This window comes from Coregonus lavaretus (assembly GCF_964263955.1).
Source record: "Coregonus lavaretus genome assembly, contig: HAP1_SCAFFOLD_1922, whole genome shotgun sequence".
NCBI lineage: Eukaryota > Metazoa > Chordata > Actinopteri > Salmoniformes > Salmonidae > Coregonus > Coregonus lavaretus.
In genome coordinates, this window is record NW_028161342.1 from 24,926 (window position 1) to 49,835 (window position 24,910).

General features: G+C 42.7%; 1 protein-coding gene across 1 annotated transcript; it reads left to right on the plus strand.

The window, feature by feature from the left end:
* Positions 1–12,081: 12,081 nt before the first annotated feature.
* LOC311120787 (forkhead box protein I1c-like) lies at positions 12,082–14,788 on the plus strand (the record flags this gene model as incomplete). The annotated part of the gene is made up of 2 exons (XM_084195363.1): positions 12,082–12,658; positions 14,154–14,788. 2 exons carry the CDS (start codon positions 12,082–12,084, stop codon positions 14,786–14,788), a joined length of 1,212 nt encoding a protein of 403 aa, XP_084051489.1.
* Between the last annotated feature and the right edge of the window lie 10,122 nt (positions 14,789–24,910).

Here is a 24,910-nt window from a genome sequence, read left to right on the forward strand (position 1 = left end):
CCATACTTTTGTAAAAATGGTGGGTTATTGAGCAAGCAATGTTGGGCACTGCACACTTAAGCAGACCAGGATCCAATTGGTCGGCCCCTGTGGATTTCTTGTCTATTGCTAGCAAAGCATCCAGGACTTATTTTTTCTATAAATAGCCTAAAAGAAAAGCTTTGATTATAATTTCTTTGATCATTCAGCAGGTTTCCCCTATCAGCATCCAGACCAATATCATTGTGAATAGGCTTAGAAGTTCTTTCAAAGAGAGGCGATGAAATAAAATGGTGATTAAATGCATTTCTTTCCGTAATGAGGCCAGTGTCTGAATTAATTTGTTGTGGAAGAAGAGAGGAGGAAGTAAAACCCTTCAGGGATTTGACAGTTTTCCAGAATTTAGCTGGGTTCCCATTACAATCTGAAAGTGCGGTTATATAATAATCTGATTTAGCCTTTCTGATTTGTTTTACACAAATATTGTTGAGTTGCTTAAAAGCTTGCCAGTCTGGGCCTAAGCCTGTTTTCCTGGCCTTGACCCAAGCATCTCTTTTATTTTAAAATTAAAAATTTTAGTCATTTAGCAGACGCTCTTATCCAGGGCGACTTACAGTTAATGAGTGCATACCTTTTTTTCATACGTTTATGAATGACTTCTAATAATTTCAGAGTGTACCAGGCATTCAATCTACATTTAACCCTTCATTTTCTGAAGGGTATGATTATCGACAATAGTATTGAAGACATCTGGGGATAGCTGAAATACAATCAAGGTCATTAAAATAAAGATACTTTTAAAAAGCCTGTTCATTGAAGTTCTTAAAGTTCCTCTTTGTGATGACACGAGGTTTAGATTTTTCTCTAATACAAACAATTGGGCGTAGAAACATATAACTGGTCACTAAACACTAAACATATTTCTCTGGTGTATTCGTTAAAATGAGATCAATCAGAGTTGACTTTGAAGGATCTCTAGGGTTGGGCCGTGTAGGCTTAGTCACCAGCTGGGTTAGGTTTAGATCATTACACATGTCTGTTAGATTGTCTGAAGCCTGCATTTCCCAATCATAATTTAAGTCACCCAGGATAATAACTTCTGATTCAGTAAAAGAAGACAACAAACTAGTTTAACTCCTCGAGTGCACAAAGGTTAGCCGAGGGAGGACAGAAGAGACCCCTATAACAGTTATGGATAAAAATCTACCCCAGACAAAGGCTTAAAGACAGTAGCTCAAATTATTTTGCCAAGGGAAATGGATTTCAGTAAAGAGACAGAGAAATTAATTGTAATAAAAATGGCCACTCCACCACCTCTACCCTGTCTGTCAGTTCTGAACACATTATAACCCTTAATATTAATATGCAAGTCCAGAATGTCCCCAAAGATCCAAGTTTCAGTCAATACCTGAATATCTGGATTCGTCTGCATAGGCCAGATTTTGATTTAATCCAGTTTAGGAAGTAAGCTCCTAATGTTCAGCTGCATCAACCCAAGTCCTTTACGATTTTTAAAGTCACATGGAAACTCAAACAAGCTACGTTCAGTAGGTGGTTGCAGGCCCTGTCTGATGGTTGATATTGATATACAGTAGTTGGTATGGCTATAAGATTACATTGAGCTGCACCATTTGGTCTATCCCTATTAGTAATAGAGGAAGGAGAATACATTGGAATTACTTTTCCAAGGTTAACACAATAGGGTCTGAGGCCGCAGCCAATGTCAATATGAGGAACTCTCAGAGTAACCAATGATGGAATGTTATAAACTTACTAACATGGGTTTTGGTTGGAGAATGCAGCTTCTCTAGAAAGTTAGATTTAGCTTTTCTCACTCGGCCAAGACGTCTCTGACTCTCCTATCGTGGCATGAAATCCCAAGTTACTGTAGACAGTAATTACTCTGCATACCAGGTCAGCTTGTGGCAACAGCCAAACCAATTAACTCTCATAGACTCTAGATGGAGCTACGGACCACTTGAGGTTTTTATTGTATTTAATTTATTTATTTCCTCAGGGCTGTTAGTGGGTTTATGGCGCCTGGCGTTCCTGGAGAAGTCAGTTGTAGTCTTCAGCCCATAATGAACCCGTAATTATATGATGTCTAACCAACTGAAAAGCATGTGTGCTATTCCCTACATAATGCACTACTGTTAACCAGGGCCCAGTACGTCCCAAATTACCCTAAAGTAGTGCCCTATATAAGGAATAGGGTGCCATTTGGGACGTACACCATGAGAGAGAGAGTGTGTGTGTGTGTGTGTGTGTGTGTGTGTGTGTTTGGTGTGTGTGATTAATATGAGCGATGATAATCACATGAGGAGTCCTGAAATGTAAAATATTGTTATTCAAGGACAACGTTTTGTTCATTAGTTACAGCAGCGTACTGAACAGAAAGATAAACTGCCTTCAAAATAACACCCTATTTCCTATATAGTGCACTATTTTTTATCCGATCAATACTGTGATAGTGTATAGGGAATAGGGTGACATTTGGGACGTAGCCTTGTGCTATCTGAATGTTGTAGAGTATCAGGAGAGGAATCTCCGTAATGTAGTTAGAAAGCAGTCAGCTAAATCGTTACTAATAGGCCCTACGTTTCCAATGATTACTTTTCATTACAGTATATTACACACAGAGCCTTCAGAAGGTATTCTGGCTGAACCCCTTGACTTATTCCACATTTTGTTGTGTTACAGCCTGAAATCAAAATGGATTAAATTCATTTCTTTTTTCTCACCCATCTACACATAACGACAAAGTGAAAATCTGTTCGAATTGTTTTTTTTGCACATTTTTTGAAAATGAAATACAGAATGATCTAATTTACATAAGTGTTCACACCCCTGAGTCAATACATGTTAGAATCACCTTTGGCAGTGATTACAGCTGTGAGTCTTTCTAGGTAAGTCTCTAAGAGTTTTGCAAACCTGGATAGTAGAATATTTGCCCATTATTTTCAAAATTCTTCAAGCTCTGTCAAATTGGTTGTTGATCGTTGCTAGACAACCATTTTAAAGGTCTTTCCATAGATCTACTTTTCAAGTAGATTTAAGACAAAACTGTAACTCGGCCACTCAGGAACATTCACTGTCTTCTTGGTAAGTAACTCCAGTGTAGATTTGGCCTTGTGTTTTAGGTTATTGTCCTGCTGAAAGGTGAATTCATCTCCCAGTGTCTGGTGGAAAGCAGACTGAAACAGGTTTTCCTCTGGGATGTGCTTTGCTCCATTACATTAATTTTTTATCCTGAAAAACTCCCTAGTCCTTGCCAATGACAAGCATACCCATAACATGATGCAGCCACCACTACGCTTGAAAATATTGAGTGGTACTCTGCAATGTGTTTTCTTTTATTTGCCCCAAACATAACACTTTGGATTCAGGACAATAAGTGAATTGCTTTGCCACATTTTTTTGCAATATTACTTTAGTGCCTTGTTGGAATATTTTTATTCTGTACAGGCTTCCTTCTTTTCCCTAAAGAAAGATTAGATTACTGAATGTAAGTACATTATTTACCTTCAGAGGTGAATGTATCAAACCAGTTGCCGTGATACGTTTTTTGTTGTTGTGCACTCTCCTCAAACAATAGCATGGTATTTTGTCACTGTAATAGCTACTGTATATTGTACAGTGCAGTTAAATTAACAAGAATTTAAGTTTTCTGCCCTGTCCTGGAAGGTTTGCTGTTACTTACAACAGTCATGCTAATCACATTAGCGCACGTTAGCTCAACCGTCCCGTATACGGGACACCGATCCCATAGAGGTTAACAAGGTCATACCAATGATCATTTTGCTATTTGATTTAGAATTTTAAGACCCCTTGAAGTATAAAACAATTTATTTAGAAAATTATTTCATGAAAATGTTAATTTGGCCTTACTTACCGCTATTAGCCCATACAAACGCATTGAATAACAGACTCACTACATGGAACATAGATAATTGAGCAATTGGATTTGGAATTTTAGGACCCCTTTAGATAAATATAAAAAATTTAAAAATATAAAAATATTTGATTAAGTATTGAATCTGGTCTATAGCCCAGAGAAATGCATTGAATAACACATTCATAAATGGCAAAAAAGACTGTCAAAAAATAAATAATGAGAAACAAGGATTTGAAGTGTATCTAACAGATATACATAGCATATATACAGTATATACTATATATACAGTGAATTGAGAAAGTATTCAGACCCTTTCCCTTTTTCCCAAAAATTTTTTACGTTACAGCCTTATTCTAAAATTGATAAAATTACATTTTTTCCTCAAATCTACACACAACACCCCATAATGACTAACCGAAAGTTTTTAGAAATGTTTGCAAATTAAAACAAATATACCTTATTTACATAAATATTCAGACCCTTTGCTATGAGACTCGAAATTGAGCTCAGGTGCATCCTGTTTCCATTGATCATCCTTGAGATGTTTCTACAACTTGATTTGAGTCCACCTGTGGTAAATTCAATTGATTGGACATGATTTAGAAAGGGACACATCTGTCTATATAAGGTCCCAGAGTTGACAGTGCTTGTCAGAGCAAAAACCAAGCCATGAGGTCGAAGGAATCGTCCGTAGAGCTCCGAGAAAGGATTGTGTCGAGGCACAGATCTGGGGAAGGGTACCAAAAAATGTCTGCAGCATTGAAGGTCCCCAAGAACACAGTGGCCTCAATCATTCTTAAATGGAAGAAGTTTGTAACCACCAAGACTCTTCCAAAAGCTGGCCGCCCGGCAAGACTGAGCAATCGGGGGACAGGGGCCTTGGTTAGGGAGGTGACCAAGAACCCGATAGTCACTCTGACAGAGCTCTAGAGTCCCTCTGTGGAGATGGGAGAACCTTCCTGAAGGACAACCATCTCTGCAGCACCCTACCAATCAGGCCTTTATGGTAGTGTGGCCAGATGGAATCCACTCCTCAGAAAAAGGCACAAGACAGCCCGCTTGGAGTTTGCCAAAAGGCACCTAAAGGACGCTTGGACCATGAGAAACAAGATTCTCTGGTCTGATGAAACCAAGATTGAACTCTTTGGCCTGAACGCCAAGCATCACGACTGGAGGAAACCAGGCATCGTCCCTAAGGTTAAGCATAGTGGTGGCAGCATCATGCTGTGGGGATGTTTTTCAGCGGCAGGGACTGGGAGACTAATCAGGATTGAGGGACAGATGAATGGAGCAAAGTACAGAGAGATCCTTGATGAAAACCTGCTCCAGAGCGCTTAGGACCTCAGACAGGGGCGAAGGTTCACCTTCCAACAGGACAACGACCCTAAGCAAAAAGCCAAGACAATGCAGGAGTTGCTTCGGGACAAGTCTCTGAATGTCCTTGAGTGGCCCAGCCAGAGCCCAGACTTGAACCCGATGGAACATCTCTGGAGAGACCTGAAAATAGCAGTGCAGCGACGCTCTAATTCAACCTGACAGAGCTTGAGAGGATCTGCAGAGAAGAATGGGAGAAACATCCCAAATACAGGTGTGCCAAACTTGAGCATCATACCCATGAATACTCGAGGCTGTAATCATTGACAAAGGTGGTTCAACAAAGTACTGAGTAAAGGGTCTGAATACTTAAGTGAATGTGATATTTCACCATTTTATTTTTTATAAATTTGCAAAAATATCTTAAACATGTTTTGATTTGTCAGTATGGTGTGTTGTGTGTAGATTGATGAGGAGAAAAAACTGCAGGCCCCCCTCTCTACTCTATCTGGATATATTACCCAGTGGTCTGGAGGCCCCCATCTCTACTCTATCTGGATATATTACCCAGTGGTCTGGAGGCCCCCCTCTCTACTCTATCTGGATATATTACCCAGTGGTCTGGAGGCCCCCATCTCTACTCTATCTGGATATATTACCCAGTGGTCTGGAGGCCCCCCTCTCTACTCTATCTGGATATATTACCCAGTGGTCTGGTGGCCCCCCTCTCTACTCTATCTGGATATATTACCCAGTGGTCTGGAGGCCCCCATCTCTACTCTATCTGGATATATTACCCAGTGGTCTGGAGGCCCCCCTCTCTACTCTATCTGGATATATTACCCAGTGGTCTGGAGGCCCCCCTCTCTACTCTATCTGGATATATTACCCAGTGGTCTGGTGGCCCCCCTCTCTACTCTATCTGGATATATTACCCAGTGGTCTGGAGGCCCCCATCTCTACTCTATCTGGATATATTACCCGGTGGTCTGGAGGCCCCCCTCTCTACTCTATCTGGATATATTACCCAGTGGTCTGGTGGCCCCCCTCTCTACTCTATCTGGATATATTACCCAGTGGTCTGGAGGCCCCCATCTCTACTCTATCTGGATATATTACCCAGTGGTCTGGAGGCCCCCCTCTCTACTCTATCTGGATATATTACCCAGTGGTCTGGAGGCCCCCCTCTCTACTCTATCTGGATATATTACCCAGTGGTCTGGAGGCCCCCCTCTCTACTCTATCTAGATATATTACCCAGTGGTCTGGAGGCCCCCCTCTCTACTCTATCTGGATATATTACCCAGTGTTCTGGAGGCCCCCCTCTCTACTCTATCTGGATATATTACCCAGTGGTCTGGAGGCCCCCCTCTCTACTCTATCTGGATATATTACCCAGTGGTCTGGTGGCCCCCCTCTCTACTCTATCTGGATATATTACCCAGTGGTCTGGAGGCCCCCATCTCTACTCTATCTGGATATATTACCCAGTGGTCTGGAGGCCCCCCTCTCTACCCTATCTGGATATATTACCCAGTGGTCTGGTGGCCCCCCTCTCTACTCTATCTGGATATATTACCCAGTGGTCTGGAGGCCCCCATCTCTACTATATCTGGATATATTACCCAGTGGTCTGGAGGCCCCCCTCTCTACTCTATCTGGATATATTACCCAGTGGTCTGGAGGCCCCCCTCTCTACTCTATCTGGATATATTACCCAGTGGTCTGGAGGCCCCCCTCTCTACTCTATCTGGATATATTACCCAGTGGTCTGGAGGCCCCCCTCTCTACTCTATCTGGATATATTACCCAGTGTTCTGGAGGCCCCCCTCTCTACTCTATCTGGATATATTACCCAGTGGTCTGGAGGCCCCCCTCTCTACTCTATCTGGATATATTACCCAGTGGTCTGGAGGCACCCCTCTCTACTCTATCTGGATATATTACCCAGTGGTCTGGAGGCCACCCTCTCTACTCTATCTGGATATATTACCCAGTGGTCTGGAGGCCCCCCTCTCTACTCTATCTGGATATATTACCCAGTGGTCTGGAGGCCCCCCTCTCTACTCTATCTGGATATATTACCCAGTGGTCTCGAGGCCCCCCTCTCTACTCTATCTGGATATATTACCCAGTGGTCTGGAGGCCCCCCTCTCTACTCTATCTGGATATATTACCCAGTGGTCTGAAGGCCCCCCTCTCTACTCTATCTGGATATATTACCCAGTGGTCTGGAGGCCCCCCTCTCTACTCTATCTGGATATATTACCCAGTGGTCTGGAGGCCCCCCTCTCTACTCTATCTGGATATATTACCCAGTGGTCTGGAGGCCCCCCTCTCTACTCTATCTGGATATATTACCCAGTGGTCTGGAGGCCCCCCTCTCTACTCTATCTGGATATATTACCCAGTGGTCTGGAGGCCCCCCTCTCTACTCTATCTGGATATATTACCCAGTGGTCTGGAGGCCCCCCTCTCTACTCTATCTGGATATATTACCCAGTGGTCTGGAGGCCCCCCTCTCTACTCTATCTGGATATATTACCCAGTGGTCTGGAGGCCCCCCTCTCTACTCTATCTGGATATATTACCCAGTGGTCTGGAGGCCCCCCTCTCTACTCTATCTGGATATATTACCCAGTGGTCTGGAGGCCCCCCTCTCTACTCTATCTGGATATATTACCCAGTGGTCTGGAGGCCCCCCTCTCTACTCTATCTGGATATATTACCCAGTGGTCTGGAGGCCCCCCTCTCTACTCTATCTGGATATATTACCCAGTGGTCTGGAGGCCCCCCTCTCTACTCTATCTGGATATATTACCCAGTGGTCTGGAGGCCCCCCTCTCTACTCTATCTGGATATATTACCCAGTGGTCTGGAGGCCCCCCTCTCTACTCTATCTGGATATATTACCCAGTGGTCTGGAGGCCCCCCTCTCTACTCTATCTGGATATATTACCCAGTGGTCTGGAGGCCCCCCTCTCTACTCTATCTGGATATATTACCCAGTGGTCTGGAGGCCCCCCTCTCTACTCTATCTGGATATATTACCCAGTGGTCTGGAGGCCCCCCTCTCTACTCTATCTGGATATATTACCCAGTGGTATGGAGGCCCCCCTCTCTACTCTATCTGGATATATTACCCAGTGGTCTGGAGGCCCCCCTCTCTACTCTATCTGGATATATTACCCAGTGGTCTGGAGGCCCCCCTCTCTACTCTATCTGGATATATTACCCAGTGGTCTGGAGGCCCCCCTCTCTACTCTATCTGGATATATTACCCAGTGGTCTGGAGGCCCCCCTCTCTACTCTATCTGGATATATTACCCAGTGGTCTGGAGGCCCCCCTCTCTACTCTATCTGGATATATTACCCAGTGGTCTGGAGGCCCCCCTCTCTACTCTATCTGGATATATTACCCAGTGGTCTGGAGGCCCCCCTCTCTACTCTATCTGGATATATTACCCAGTGGTCTGGAGGCCCCCCTCTCTACTCTATCTGGATATATTACCCAGTGGTCTGGAGGCCCCCCTCTCTACTCTATCTGGATATATTACCCAGTGGTCTGGAGGCCCCCCTCTCTACTCTATCTGGATATATTACCCAGTGGTCTGGAGGCCCCCCTCTCTACTCTATCTGGATATATTACCCAGTGGTCTGGAGGCCCCCCTCTCTACTCTATCTGGATATATTACCCAGTGGTCTGGAGGCCCCCCTCTCTACTCTATCTGGATATATTACCCAGTGGTCTGGAGGCCCCCCTCTCTACTCTATCTGGATATATTACCCAGTGGTCTGGAGGCCCCCCTCTCTACTCTATCTGGATATATTACCCAGTGGTATGGAGGCCCCCCTCTCTACTCTATCTGGATATATTACCCAGTAGTATTATATCCAAATGGATCATGTTCACAGTGTAGCCGATATTATAGCGGGTTCAGCGAAATGCTTAAGTTACTAGGTTCTAACAATGCAGTAAAATATCAATCAAGTACACAAATCATATATATTTTTAAAATAATCTTTTTTGTTAAATAAAAAAATCTATATATGTCAGAACAAATCTAATTAACAACCCAAATATGTCAGAACAAATCTAATTAACAACCCAAATAGCACAGAGAATTACCCTTCCGAATGGGAAGGTCCCTCTTGAAAAATGTATGCCTACATACAGTAAGCTATGCTGCCATTGCTTGTTTAATGTATTTCCTCCCTCCCTTTCTCCCTTTCTCCCTTTCTCCCTTTCTCCCTCCCTCCCTCCCTCCCTCCCTCCCTCCCTCCCTTTCTCCCTCCCTTTCTCCCTCCCTCCCTCCCTCTTAAAACATTTTCGGCTTGTTCTCTTGCAACATTTTCATCTCGTGTTTCATAAATTCCTCCAGTGGAACACAGACCTCTGTCGCCATCGTGTGGCTGTTACGTCCACTGCGGGATGTGTTGGTCGCGGAGGAGAGAGAAAACTCACGGCGCCATCGTGTGGTTAATCGGTGCACTGCGTCACTGTCGCCTTCCTCCTATGTCAGTCTGTCTACAGTAGAGGGCAGTATAGCCCCACGGATGGTGTGGGCCTTAATCAGAAGAGTTCGGGACATTTATTACTTGCAGCGTTCTAAAACGTGAACGACAAATTATTGATTAAATGATTGACAAATGTCCACTATTCTTTGGCAATATTATAATTTGCGAAATACAAAAAATGTCTGAGCTTTTGGTCACTGAATTTGATAGGATTACATTTAATTCTTCCAACTGCAAATGTTGGCTATATTTATTGCATTCGCTGTGAGTTGAGTCCAAATCTGAACCTTGTGTGATGGACGGGCGTCATTAGGAAGCAGTGTGTACTGGGACATGTGCTATACTAATATAAGTGCTGCTTTTTAAGATTGCAAGGCAGTTGGTTTCTTTTGTAGCTCATCTATATGAACATGATGATAGATCATCACAGAGTTGTTCATGTGATCTTGTAATACAGGAAGAAAGGCCATAGACTATTTTAGAAACTGGACAAGAGCTACACTATAGCTACACTTCTTGGTTGTTTTCCAAAGTTTGGAATATTATTTTATGATTGATGAGGGTTTTTACTCAATTGACACAGGAATGTGGCCACATTTTTTATTCTGTCTTATTCTTTTAGAAGTCTGCTTTATAAAGCTGTTGGGCCCATTTTACATTTATTCTATAAAATCAGATTGCAAGAATTTTCTCATAATTGATAATGATTTATAGATGATCTGAGCAACAGGTTGATACCATTATACACCCACAGGTCTTAGTCATACACCCACAGGTCTTAGTCATACACCCACAGGTCTTAGTCATACACCCAGAGGTCTTAGTCATACACCCACAGGTCTTAGTCATACATAGTTTAGGCCACACACTTTTATAGTCACACACACATTCATCCACATACACAATAATAATATACCATTAAGCAGAAGCTTTTATCCAAAGCGACTTACAGTCATGTGCGCATACATTTTTGTGTATGGGTGGTCCCGGGGATCGAACCCACTACCTTGGCGTTACAAGCGCCGTGCTCTACCAGCTGAGCTACAGAGGACCACACACACACACACACACACACACACACACACACACACACACACACACACACACACACACACACACACACACACACACACACACACACACACACACACACACACACACACACACACACACACACACACACACACACACACACACACACACACACACACACACACACACACACACACACACACACACACACACACACACACACACACACACACACACACACACACACACACACACACACACACACACACACACACACACACACACACACACACACACACACACACACACACACACACACACACACACACACACACACACACACACACACACACACACACACACACACACACACACACACACACACACATCATGTTACTTTATTCATTCATTGAACCAGACATGAATAATGAACATTATAGTTCAATGCTTCCTCAACTCAAAGCAAATCTAATTGAATAATTAAATAATACATATTTTATGAGTATATTTTATTTATTTTATTTATTATTATTATTATTATTATTATTATTATTATTATTATTATTATTATTATTAATATTATTAATGCTATTGTCATAAGCCCAGTGATATTAATTTGATAACATATAGGACTACTACTAGTAGGCTACTAATTCTAATAGGCCTAATGGTAATCTAGGCTTCTGCTGTTACCAATACTACTAATGATAATAACAAGGATGAGAATTATAAAATTATGAATAACAATAATCATGATTTAGACAGAGATATGTATCCATATATTTATTAGATAGGCCTTTTAATCTGAATGCATATCATTAGAAAATATTAAAAAGTACATGTATATTATTAAAATAATAATATTAATAATAACGGTAGTAATTAAAACAACAATCATTTAAAAAACATGATATAATAGAAACATTTGGAGAACAGTAGGGGAAGTGGCAAGTCTTTTTTATATTAGACCTATCTACTGGCCCTAGTTGGAATAATTCACAACCTCCATTTTTCAATTAATATTACATTTCAAGTTAACACTCACTGTGGGGTTTTATGTTGCCGTTTGTATGAAACATAGAGAAGTTCTTCTCTTTCACACCTCTGAACTTGCTCTAAACTAAGTTCAATGGCCACACCCCCAACCAGTTAGTGAGTGTCTATTGGCTGTTAGAGATGATCTAGTGTCTGGATGAGAAGCTGTTGGTCTGAAGTTATAAAATTAAAACTCCAATTTTGGATTCTGGCACTTGTTGCTGACGTTGCGCGCTTGGAATCAGGTCGTCGGTCTGAACGTTACTGTCGTGTCCTAATTCCGTTGGGGTTGTCCTCCCGCGTGGAGCATGAACTCCATCGACCCTTCAGTCCACCACACCTCCTCTCCAACCGCAAGCTCTCTCCAGCCCAAGAGCACCCAGGAGCCGCCGGAGATGGCTGTCTACTGCGATAACTTCAGCATGTACCACCAGGCTGGACTCCAGAGTGCACAGAGACCGTCTGGATACGGCCTGGGAGATTACGCGTCATCCCTGTGGCTGAACGGGCCCCCGGTCAACTCCTCCACCCCTTACCTGCACGGAAACAACACCGCATCCTTTATGCCTCCTTCCTATGGTACCCAGCGGCAGTTCCTTACCAACTCTCCCGGGTTCGGGGGTCCGGACCTGGGTTGGCTGTCCATCGCCAGTCAGGAAGAGTTGCTGAAGATGGTCCGTCCTCCTTACTCTTACTCTGCGCTCATCGCCATGGCGATCCAGAACGCGCAGGAGAAGAAGTTGACCCTGAGTCAGATCTACCAGTACGTCGCTGATAACTTCCCGTTCTACAAGAAGAGCAAGGCGGGGTGGCAGAACTCTATCCGACACAACCTGTCACTCAACGACTGTTTTAAAAAGGTCCCCCGCGATGAGGATGACCCAGGTATGATCCTATCCTATCCTGTTCTATTATTGTAACATCTAGGCCCATTTTGTAGATATTATTTTATATTCGAATTACTCAGGTAGGCTATGTGATTCAGCGGTTAGAAATGCTATAAAAAGACGTGTGAAAGTTTGGGCCTAAAACCGATTGAACGAGTTGATGTAGGCCTGTTGCAGACTAACCTAACCTAGCGCGAGTTCCCACATCGGGGTTTCAACGGAAAAATAAACTAGGTTAAATTAACTCATTCCCTTAACAACAAGGCGATCATGTCAGTTAAAATCATTTGGATAATATAGAGGTTTATTCATACCATATTCTGGTAATTGTTAATTTTATCCTTTAATTCGTTTCCTTTATTTTGAAGACTGGAATGCTTATCATAGTGTATATTTAGTGCATATTAAATCTAGGAATTGTTATCAGCAGTGTCCCATAGACTTGAGATGAGTCTAATATAATGTATCTAATATATAGAGTGGCCTTTGCTTCTTTAGCATGGGAAATAAAAATAACTATGTGGTCATTCTATAGATTAGAATATATATTATTCTAGAGATTAGATTAGAACTATGTGATCATTCTATAGATTAGAATATATATTATTCTAGAGATTAGATTAGAACTATGTGATCATTCTATAGATTAGAATATATATTATTCTAGAGATTAGATTAGAACTATGAAGTAATTCTATAGATTAGAACATGTATATATTATTCTATAGATTAGATTAGAACTATGTGGTCAAGATTAGATTGCCCCAACAGTTTGTTATAATACACTGTAAAACAAATGCTGTTGTTTTTATGTCAATTTACTGGCAGCTAGTTACCTGTAAATTACTGTAAATAAAGGTAGAGTATGTAACCGTAAATTCCAAAGAAACTTTGGTTTAACAGTACATTACTGTAAAGTTTAGTGTAGGAAACTTTATGGATTACAACATAACGGCTTAGCTTGTTATTAGAGGCTTCTTGTCCATACTAAATGAGCCTTCAGTTTCCTACCATGGCAGTTTAATATCCTAATCCTGGAGGTGCAGAGCGGAGCACCCATATTCTGGGGAATGACACTATCCTAACCCCACACTCACTAAAATGAATAGCTACCTAGACATTGGCTTCCTCATCAGTGCATCATTCCCAACCCAAAGCCAGAGTATTTGGTGTTTGACATCACTGTTTGTGATAATGTGAAGCATACTAAACTACTACAACATTATGTGGATGTGTACGTATAAAGAGGCCCGCACATGGAATGTTGCTGCTCCTAGTGCTTTATTCCTGCTATATATTTTACTGTGCAGGCCTCATTTCTTTTATCCTGTAATATTGTTTAGCCCAGCATCAGTTTTCTCAAGTTTAGAATGAACATATCACCCTCCAGTTCTTAATTGGATATGTACATTATACTAATGGGTATTAATAATGGCTTATTAATATCTAAATACTATATAATAATGCTAAAGTTTCTATGATTTATGTTTCAGGTAAAGGGAACTACTGGACGTTGGATCCTAACTGTGAGAAGATGTTTGACAACGGGAACTTCAGGAGGAAGAGGAAGCGGCGCTCTGACTCCACTAACGGCACCAAGACAGAGGACGGCCGAACCGCCCCGCCCATCAAGACCATGGACAGCCCCCAGCTCATTGGCCCCTCCTCCTCAGACATGGAGGTGGTCAGTGAGGGCCATAAGAGCTCCTCCTCCCCGGGCCTGGCGTCCAGCGGCGCTCCGTGTTTTAATAACTTCTTCAGCAGTATGTCTGGGCTGGGCTCCGGGCCCCTAGGAGCCTCCAGTCCCCTCTCCTCTGGTCCCCCCAGCAGACAGACTAGCTCTCTGGGACTGGTCAACGAGCTGACCAATAGGAACATTACAGCCCTCCATAGCAGTCCATACCACACCACCAACCCGGGCCCAGGCCAGGACAGTCACAGCCCGGGGGTCTCAGAGCCGGGCCTCGGGGGCCACGGTCACCCAGCAGACAGCCTGTCTCCCTTTAACAGAGGACTGTACTACAACACATTCAGTGGAGGGGGACAGGCAGGACAGTTCAACAGCCACTTCTACAACAGCTTTAGTGTCAACAATCTCTTATACCCCCGAGAGGGCACGGACGTGTAATCACGGACAAATAGTCACGGACGTATAGCCACAGACAAATAGTCACTGACGTGCAACCACGGACATATAGCCACGGACATATAACCACGGACATATAGCCACGGACAGATAGTCACGGACATATAGCCACGGACAGATAGCCACGGACAGATAGCCACTGACGTGCAACCACGGACAAATAGTCACGGACGTATAGCCACGGAAAAATAGTCACAGACATATAGCCACTGACGTATAGCCAAGGACAAATAGTCACGGACAAATAGCCACGGACAGATAGCCACGGACAGATAGTCACGGACATATAGTCACTGTTGTATAGCCACGGATAGATAGCCACGGACATATAGCCACGGACATATAGCCACATATAGCATATAATGTAAAGTCACTGACTCATAGCAAGGGGCTACGACAGATCTAGGTGGTCAGCCAATCAGAGGGCTCAGCCGACCAGTCCATACATATGGCCTTCACAGGACAGAGACAGACCAGTCCATTTATATGGCCTTCACAGGACAGAGACAGACCAGTCCATTTATATGGCTTTCACAGGACAGAGACAGACCAGTCCATTCATATGGCTTTCACAGGACAGAGACAGACCAGTCCATTTATATGGCTTTCACAGGACAGAGACAGACCAGTCCATACATATGGCTTTCACAGGACAGAGACAGCGCTCTGACGACACCTTTATGAATCACAAACTGTACAACCCCAGTCAGCATGCAGCTCCATTGGCCTATTCACATTACCAATCTGTCAGTGGATTTCACCAATACAGATCACATGTGCCTGAAAAACTCCCAATCCATGCCAACACAGAGAGAACGGAGGAATGTATTGCAGCCAAATTGTTACGTTGTTCATATTTGACCAAACATGACAACCTCTCTATAGTGATCCAGCTGCTTATCTCAAAATAAACCACAGATATGAACGAGTAACTATATATCCAGAATCCTCCTCTGGGTTGCTTTGCTGAAATGCCAACAGGGATCACAAATCAACATTACAGCTAACCACTGATCCAGCTTTCTACCCTGTCACTGTGTTAGCACTGGAGGTGATACTGTGGGACTAAATACTGTGGGACTAGATACTGTGGGACTAGATACTGTGGGACTAGGTACTGTGGGACTAGGTACTGTGTTAGCACTGGAGATAATGTGGGACTACGTACTGTGGGACTAGATACTGTGGGACTAGGTACTGTGGGACTAGATACTGTGGGACTAGATACTGTGGGACTAGATGCTGTGGGACTAGGTACTGTGGGACTAGATACTGTGGGACTAGATACTGTGGGACTAGATACTGTGGGACTAGATGCTGTGGGACTAGGTACTGTGGGACTAGATACTGTGGGACTAGATACTGTGGGACTAGATACTGTGGTGCTAGATACTGTGGGACTAGGTACTGTGGGACTAGGTACTGTGGGACTAGATACTGTGGGACTAGATACTGTGGGACTAGATACTGTGGGACTAGATGCTGTGGGACTAGGTACTGTGGGACTAGATACTGTGGGACTAGACACTGTGGGACTAGATACTGTGGTGCTAGATACTGTGGGACTAGGTACTGTGGGACTAGGTACTGTGGGACTAGATACTGTGGGACTAGATACTGTGTTAGCACTGGAGATAATGTGGGACTAGGTACTGTGGGACTAGATACTGTGGGAATAGGTACTGTGGGACTAGATACTGTGGGACTAGGGACTGTGGGACTAGATCCTGTGGGACTAGATGCTGTGGGACTAGATACTGTGGGACTAGATACTGTGGGACTAGATACTGTGGGACTAGATACTCTGGGACTAGGTACTGTGGGACTAGATACTGTGGGACTAGATACTATGGGACTAAGTACTGTGGGACTAGACACTGTGGGACTAGGTACTGTCGGACTAGATACTGTGGGACTAGATACTGTGGGACTAGATACTGTGGGACTAGATACTGTGGGACTAGATACTGTCGGACTAGATACTGTGGGACTAGATACTGTGGGACTAGATACTGTGGGACTAGCTAATGTGGGACTAGGTACTGTGGGACTAGATACTGTGGGACTAGATACTGTTGGACTAGGTACTGTGGGACTAGATACTGTGGGACTAGATACTGTGGGACTAGATACTGTGGGACTAGCTAATGTGGGACTAGCTACTGTGGGACTAGATACTGTGGGACTAGATACTGTGGGACTAGATACTGTGGGACTAGATACTGTGGGACTAGATACTGTGGGACTAGATACTGTGGGACTAGATACTGTGGGACTAGATACTGTGGGACTAGATACTGTGGGACTAGGTACTGTGGGACTAGATACTGTGGGACTAGATACTGTGGGACTAGATACTGTGGGACTAGATACTGTGGGACTAGGTACTGTGGGACTAGGTACTGTGGGACTAGATACTGTGGGACTAGATGCTGTGGGACTAGGTACTGTGGGACTAGATACTGTGGGACTAGATACTGTGGGAATAGATACTGTGGGACTAGATACTGTTGGACTAGGTACTGTGGGACTAGGTACTGTGGGACTAGATACTGTGGGACTAGATACTGTTGGACTAGGTACTGTGGGACTAGGTACTGTGGGACTAGCTACTGTGGGACTAAATGCCATGGGACTACATACCGTGGGACTAGGACTATGGGACTAGATACCATGGGACTAGCTACTGTGGGACTAGATACTGTGGGACTAGATACTGTTGGACTAGATACTCTGGGACTAGGTACTGTGGGACTAGGTACTGTGGGACTAGATACTGTTGGACTAGATACTGTGGGACTAGATACTGTGGGACTAGATACTGTTGGACTAGATACTGTTGGACTAGATACTGTTGGACTAGGTACAGTGGGACTAGATACTGTGGGACTAGGTACTGTGGGACTAGGTACAGTGGGACTAGATACTGTGGGACTAGGTACTGTGGGACTAGATACTGTTGGACTAGGTACAGTGGGACTAGATACTGTGGGACTAGGTACTGTGGGACTAGATACTGTTGGACTAGATACTCTGGGACTAGATACTGTGGGACTAGATACTGTTGGACTAGGTACAGTGGGACTAGATACTGTGGGACTAGGTACTGTGGGACTAGGTACTGTGGGACTAGATACTGTGGGACTAGATACTGTTGGACTAGATACTCTGGGACTAGATACTGTGGGACTAGATACTGTTGGACTAGGTACAGTGGGACTAGATACTGTGGGACTAGGTACTGTGTTAGCACTGGAGGTAATGTGGGACTAGATACTGTGGGACTAGATACTGTGGGGCTAGATACTGTGGGACTAGGTACTGTGGGACTAGATACTGTGGGACTAGGTACTGTGGGACTAGGTACTGTGGGACTAGATACTGTGGGACTAAATACTGTGGGACTAGGTACTGTGGGACTAGGTACTGTGGGACTAGGTACTGTGGGAATAGATACTGTGGGACTAGGTACTGTGGGAATAGATACTGTGGGACTAGATGCTGTGGGACTAGGTACTATGGGAATATATATTGTGGGACTAGATACTGTGGGACTAGATACTGTGGGAGTAGATACTGTGGGACTAGGTACTGAGGGACCAGGTATCGTGGGACTAGATACTGTGGGACTAGGTACTGTGGGACTAGGGACTGTGGGACTAGGGACTGTGGGACTAGATACTGTGGGACTAGATACTGTGGGACTAGGTACTGTGGGACTAGACACTGTGGGACTAGACACTGTGGGACTAGATACTGTGGGACTAGGTACTGTGGGACTAGGTACTGTGGGAATAGATACTGTGGGACTAGGTACTGTGGGAATAGATACTGTGGGACTAGATGCTGTGGGACTAGGTACTATGGGAATATATATTGTGGGACTAGATACTGTGGGACTAGATACTGTGGGACTAGATACTGTGGGACTAGGTACTGAGGGACCAGGTATTGTGGGACTAGATACTGTGGGACTAGGTACTGAGGGACCAGGTATTGTGGGACTAGGTACTGTGGGACTAGGTACTGTGGGACTAGATACTGTGGGACTAAATGCCATGGGACTACATACCGTGGGACTAGGACTATGGGACTAGATACCATGGGACTAGCTACTGTGGGACAACATACAGTGGGACTAGATACTGTGGGACTAGGTACTGTGGGACTAGGGACTGTGGGACTAGATACTGTGGGACTAGATACTGTGGGACTAGGACTGTGGGACTAGATACCATGGGACTAGCTACTGTGGGACAACATACAGTGGGACTAGATACTGTGGGACTAGGTACTGTGGGACTAGATACTGTGGGACTAGGTACTGTGGGACTAGATACTGTGGGACAACATACAGTGGGACTAGATACTGTGGGACTAGGTACTGTGGGACTAGATACTGTGGGACTAGGTACTGTGGGACTAGGGACTGTGGGACTAGATACTGTGGGACTAGATACTGTGGGACTAGATACTGTGGGACTAGGTACTGTGGGACTAGCTACCTAAAAGGTGTGTGGGCCTTACTGATGGTTGGGGAACATTTTGATTGAAACCACAATATTGACGCTCTTATGAGTGTAAATGCATTTTTGTATATTATATATCAGTGGAGGCTACTGAGGGGAGGATGGCTCATAATAATGGCTGGAACGAAGCAAATGGAATGGCATGCAACTATGTGTTTGATATATGTGATACCATTCCACTCATCCCGTTCCAGCCATTACCACAAGCCTGTCCTCCCCAATTAAGGTGCCACCAACCTCCTGCACTACATGACCAAAAGTATGTGGACACCTACTCGTCGAACATCTCATTCCAAAATCATGGGCATTAATATGAAGTTGTTCCTCCCTTTGCTGCTATAACAGCCTCCACTCTTCTGGGAAGGCTTTCCACTAGATGTTGGAACATTGCTGAGGGGACTTGCTTCCATTCAGCCACAAGAGCATTAGTGAGGTCGGGCACTGATGTTGGGCGATTAGGCCTGGCTCGCAGTCGGTGTTCCAATTCATCCCAAAGGTGTTCGATGGGGTTGAGGTCAGGGCTCTGTGCAGGCCAGTCAAGTTCTTCCACACCGATCTTGACAAACCATTTCTGTATTGACCTCGCTTTGTGCACGGGGGCATTGTCATGCTGAAACAGGAAAGGGCCTTCCGCAAACTGTTGCCACAAAGTTGGAAACACAGAATAGTCTAGAATGTCATTGTATGCTGTAGCGTTAAGATTTCCCTTCACTGGAACTAAGGGGCCTAGCCCGAACCATGAAAAACAGCCCCAGACCATTATTCCTCCTCCACTAAACTTCACAGTTGGTGCAATGCATTCAGGCAGGTAGCGATCTCCTGGCATCCGCCAAACCCAGATTCGTCCTTAGGACTACGAGATGTTGAAGCATGATCCTTCACTCCAGAGAACGCGTTTCCACTGCTCCAGAGTCCAATGCCGGCGAGCTTTACACCACTCCAGCAGACGCTTGGCATTGTGCATGGTGATCTTAGGCTTGTGTGCGGCTGCTCGGCCATGGAAACCCATTTCATGAAGCTCCCAATGAACAGTTCTTGTGCTGACGTTGCTTCCAGAGGCAGTTTGGAACTCGGTAGTGAGTGTTGCAACCGAGGACAGGTGATTTTTAAGCGCTACGCTCTTCAGCACTCGGCGGTCCCGTACTGTGAGCTTGTGTGGCCTACCACTTCGCAGCTGAGCCGTTCAGTAAGGCTATTCTACTGCCAATGTTTGTCTATGGAGATTGCATGGCTGTGTGCTCGATTTTATTCACCTGTCAGTAATGGGAGAGGCTGAAATAGCCGAATCCACAAATTTGAAGGGGTGTCCACATACTTTTGTACATATATGTGTATATGTGTATGTGTGTGTATTTTTGTAAATGATACATATTAGATTGTAACTATTTAAATGATGTACAGATTCTTCTTCTAGACATAGAGGTTATTATTTTATATAAATATGTTTTTTTGGTTCTTACCTTAACCTGGCTGTAGTCATGGAGTCGGATCAGACGGTGAAGGAGGCCAAATACTACCAGCAGCTTGAACATGCCTTCTGTAATTTCACCTCCTAGTTGTGACATCCCACTGGGCACAAACTGGTTGAATAACTTTGTTTCTACTTTGAAAACTGATTGGATTTGCAAAAAGGCAACAATGTAAAGGACTTTTATTATTTTTACACCCAAATTTTAAGCTAAATCCAATGACATGGTTCATTTTTATGTTGATTTCACATTGAATTCATGTTCCGTTGACAACTCAATCAAAATGTGAATAAAAACTAGATGTTGAACTGATGACTGTGCCCAGTGGAATGTCATGGGGAATCATATCCAACGTATCAAGAATAGCATCAGGAAACCATCATCAAACAGAAAATATATCAGATTTTATCATCAGCTCTCAGGTTTCAATATGACATCATCACCGTGCGCTGCATAAATTTGATACTAATATAATATCCTGTTATGGTTTGTCTTCACTTTCCATATGCATCATCAAACTCATCTGTGATCATCAATAAACTTCATTTGATCATATTGTACCTGGAGAGTCCCTGGTCATTTAAAAATCATTTAGAAATACAGTACGTGTTTAAATCACTGAATGAGCTTTTACACCTGTTGACATTTCTTTAGAAAGACAGGAATGTAGTTTTAAATGCAGATTTTGGTACCTTGAAATATGTGTTTAACGCTTGCTATATGACTGCTATATGACTGCTATATGACTGCTATATGAGAGCTATATGACTGCTATATGAGAGCTATATGACTGCAATATGACTGCCATACTACTGCTATATGAGAGCTATATGACTGCTATATGAGAGCTATATGACTGCAATATGACTGCTATATAACTGCTTTATGACTGCTATACTACTGCTATATGAGAGCAATATGACTGCTATATGAGAGCTATATGACTGCTATATGACTGCTATATGACTATATATGACTGCTATATGACTGCTATATGAGAGCTTTATGAGAGCTATATGACTGCTATATGACTGCTATATGAGAGCTATATGACTGCTATATGAGAGCTATATGACTGCTATATGACTGCTATATGACTATATATGACTGCTATATGACTGCTATATGAGAGCTATATGAGAGCTATATGACTGCAATATGACTGCTATATGAGAGCTCTATGACTGCTATATGAGAGCTATATGACTGCTATATGGCTGCTATATGACTATATATGACTGCTATATGACTGCTATATGAGAGCTATATGACTGCAATATGACTGCTATATGGAGCTATATGACTGCTATATGACTGCTATATGACTGCTATATGACTATATATGACTGCTATATGAGAGCTATATGACTGCTATATGACTGCTATATGACTGCTATATGACTGCTATATGAGAGCTATATGACTGCTATATGAAAGCTATATGACTGCAATATGACTGCTATATAACTGCTTTATGACTGCTATACTACTGCTATATGAGAGCAATATGACTGCTATATGAGAGCTATATGACTGCTATATGACTGCTATATGACTATATATGACTGCTATATGACTGCTATATGAGAGCTATATGAGAGCTATATGACTGCTATATGACAGCTATATAACTGCTTTATGACTGCTATACTACTGCTATATGAGAGCAATATGACTGCTATATGAGAGCTATATGACTGCTATATGACTGCTATATGACTATATATGACTGCTATATGACTGCTATATGAGAGCTATATGACTGCTATATGACTGCTATATGACTATATATGACTGCTATATGACTGCTATATGAGAGCTATATGAGAGCTATATGACTGCTATATGACTGCTATATGAGAGCTATATGACTGCTATATGAGAGCTATATGACTGCTATATGACTGCTATATGACTATATATGACTGCTATATGACTGCTATATGAGAGCTATATGAGAGCTATATGACTGCAATATGACTGCTATATGAGAGCTATATGACTGCTATATGAGAGCTATATGACTGCTATATGACTGCTATATGACTATATATGACTGCTATATGACTGCTATATGAGAGCTATATGAGAGCTATATGACTGCTATATGACTGCTATATGAGAGCTATATGACTGCTATATGAGAGCTATATGACTGCTATATGACTGCTATATGACTATATATGACTGCTATATGACTGCTATATGAGAGCTATATGAGAGCTATATGACTGCAATATGACTGCTATATGAGAGCTATATGACTGCTATATGAGAGCTATATGACTGCTATATGACTGCTATATGACTATATATGACTGCTATAGGACTGCTATATGAGAGCTATATGACTGCAATATGACTGCTATATGGAGCTATATGACTGCTATATGACTGCTATATGACTATATATGACTGCTATATGAGAGCTATATGACTGCTATATGACTGCTATATGACTGCTATATGAGAGATATATGAGAGCTATATGACTGCTATATGACTGCTATATGAGAGCTATATGACTGCTATATGAGAGCTATATGACTGCTATATGACTGCTATATGACTATATATGACTGCTATATGACTGCTATATGAGAGCTATATGAGAGCTATATGACTGCAATATGACTGCTATATGAGAGCTATATGACTGCTATATGAGAGCTATATGACTGCTATATGACTGCTATATGACTATATATGACTGCTATATGACTGCTATATGAGAGCTATATGAGAGCTATATGACTGCTATATGACTGCTATATGAGAGCTATATGACTGCTATATGAGAGCTATATGACTGCTATATGACTGCTATATGACTATATGTGACTGCTATATGACTGCTATGTGAGAGCTATATGAGAGCTATATGACTGCAATATGACTGCTATATGAGAGCTATATGACTGCTATATGAGAGCTATATGACTGCTATATGACTGCTATATGACTATATATGACTGCTATATGACTGCTATATGAGAGCTATATGACTGCAATATGACTGCTATATGGAGCTATATGACTGCTATATGACTGCTATATGACTATATATGACTGCTATATGAGAGCTATATGACTGCTATATGACTGCTATATGACTGCTATATGAGAGATATATGACTGCTATATGAAAGCTATATGACTGCAATATGACTGCTATATAACTGCTTTATGACTGCTATACTACTGCTATATGAGAGCAATATGACTGCTATATGAGAGCTATATGACTGCTATATGACTGCTATATGACTATATATGACTGCTATATGACTGCTATATGAGAGCTCTATGAGAGCTATATGACTGCTATATGACTGCTATATAACTGCTTTATGACTGCTATACTACTGCTATATGAGAGCAATATGACTGCTATATGAGAGCTATATGACTGCTGTATGACTGCTATATGACTATATATGACTGCTATATGACTGCTATATGAGAGCTATATGAGAGCTATATGACTGCTATATGACTGCTATATGAGAGCTATATGACTGCTATATGAAAGCTATATGACTGCAATATGACTGCTATATAACTGCTTTATGACTGCTATACTACTGCTATATGAGAGCAATATGACTGCTATATGAGAGCAATATGACTGCTATATGAGAGCTATATGACTATATATGACTGCTATATGACTATATATGAGAGCTATATGAGAGCAATATGACTGCTATATGACTGCTATATGAGAGCTATATGACTGCTATATAACTGCTTCATGACTGCTATACTACTGCTATATGAGAGCAATATGACTGCTATATGAGAGCTATATGACTGCTATATGACTGCTATATGACTATATATGACTGCTATATGACTGCTATATGAGAGCTATATGAGAGCTATATGACTGCTATATGACTGCTATATGACTGCTATATGACTATATATGACTGCTATATGAGAGCTATATGACTGCAATATGACTGCAATATGACTGCTATATGAGAGCTATATGACTGCTATATGACTGCTATATGACTATATATGACTGCTATATGAGAGCTATATGACTGCTATATGACTGCTATATGACTGCTATATGAGAGCTATATGACTGCTATATG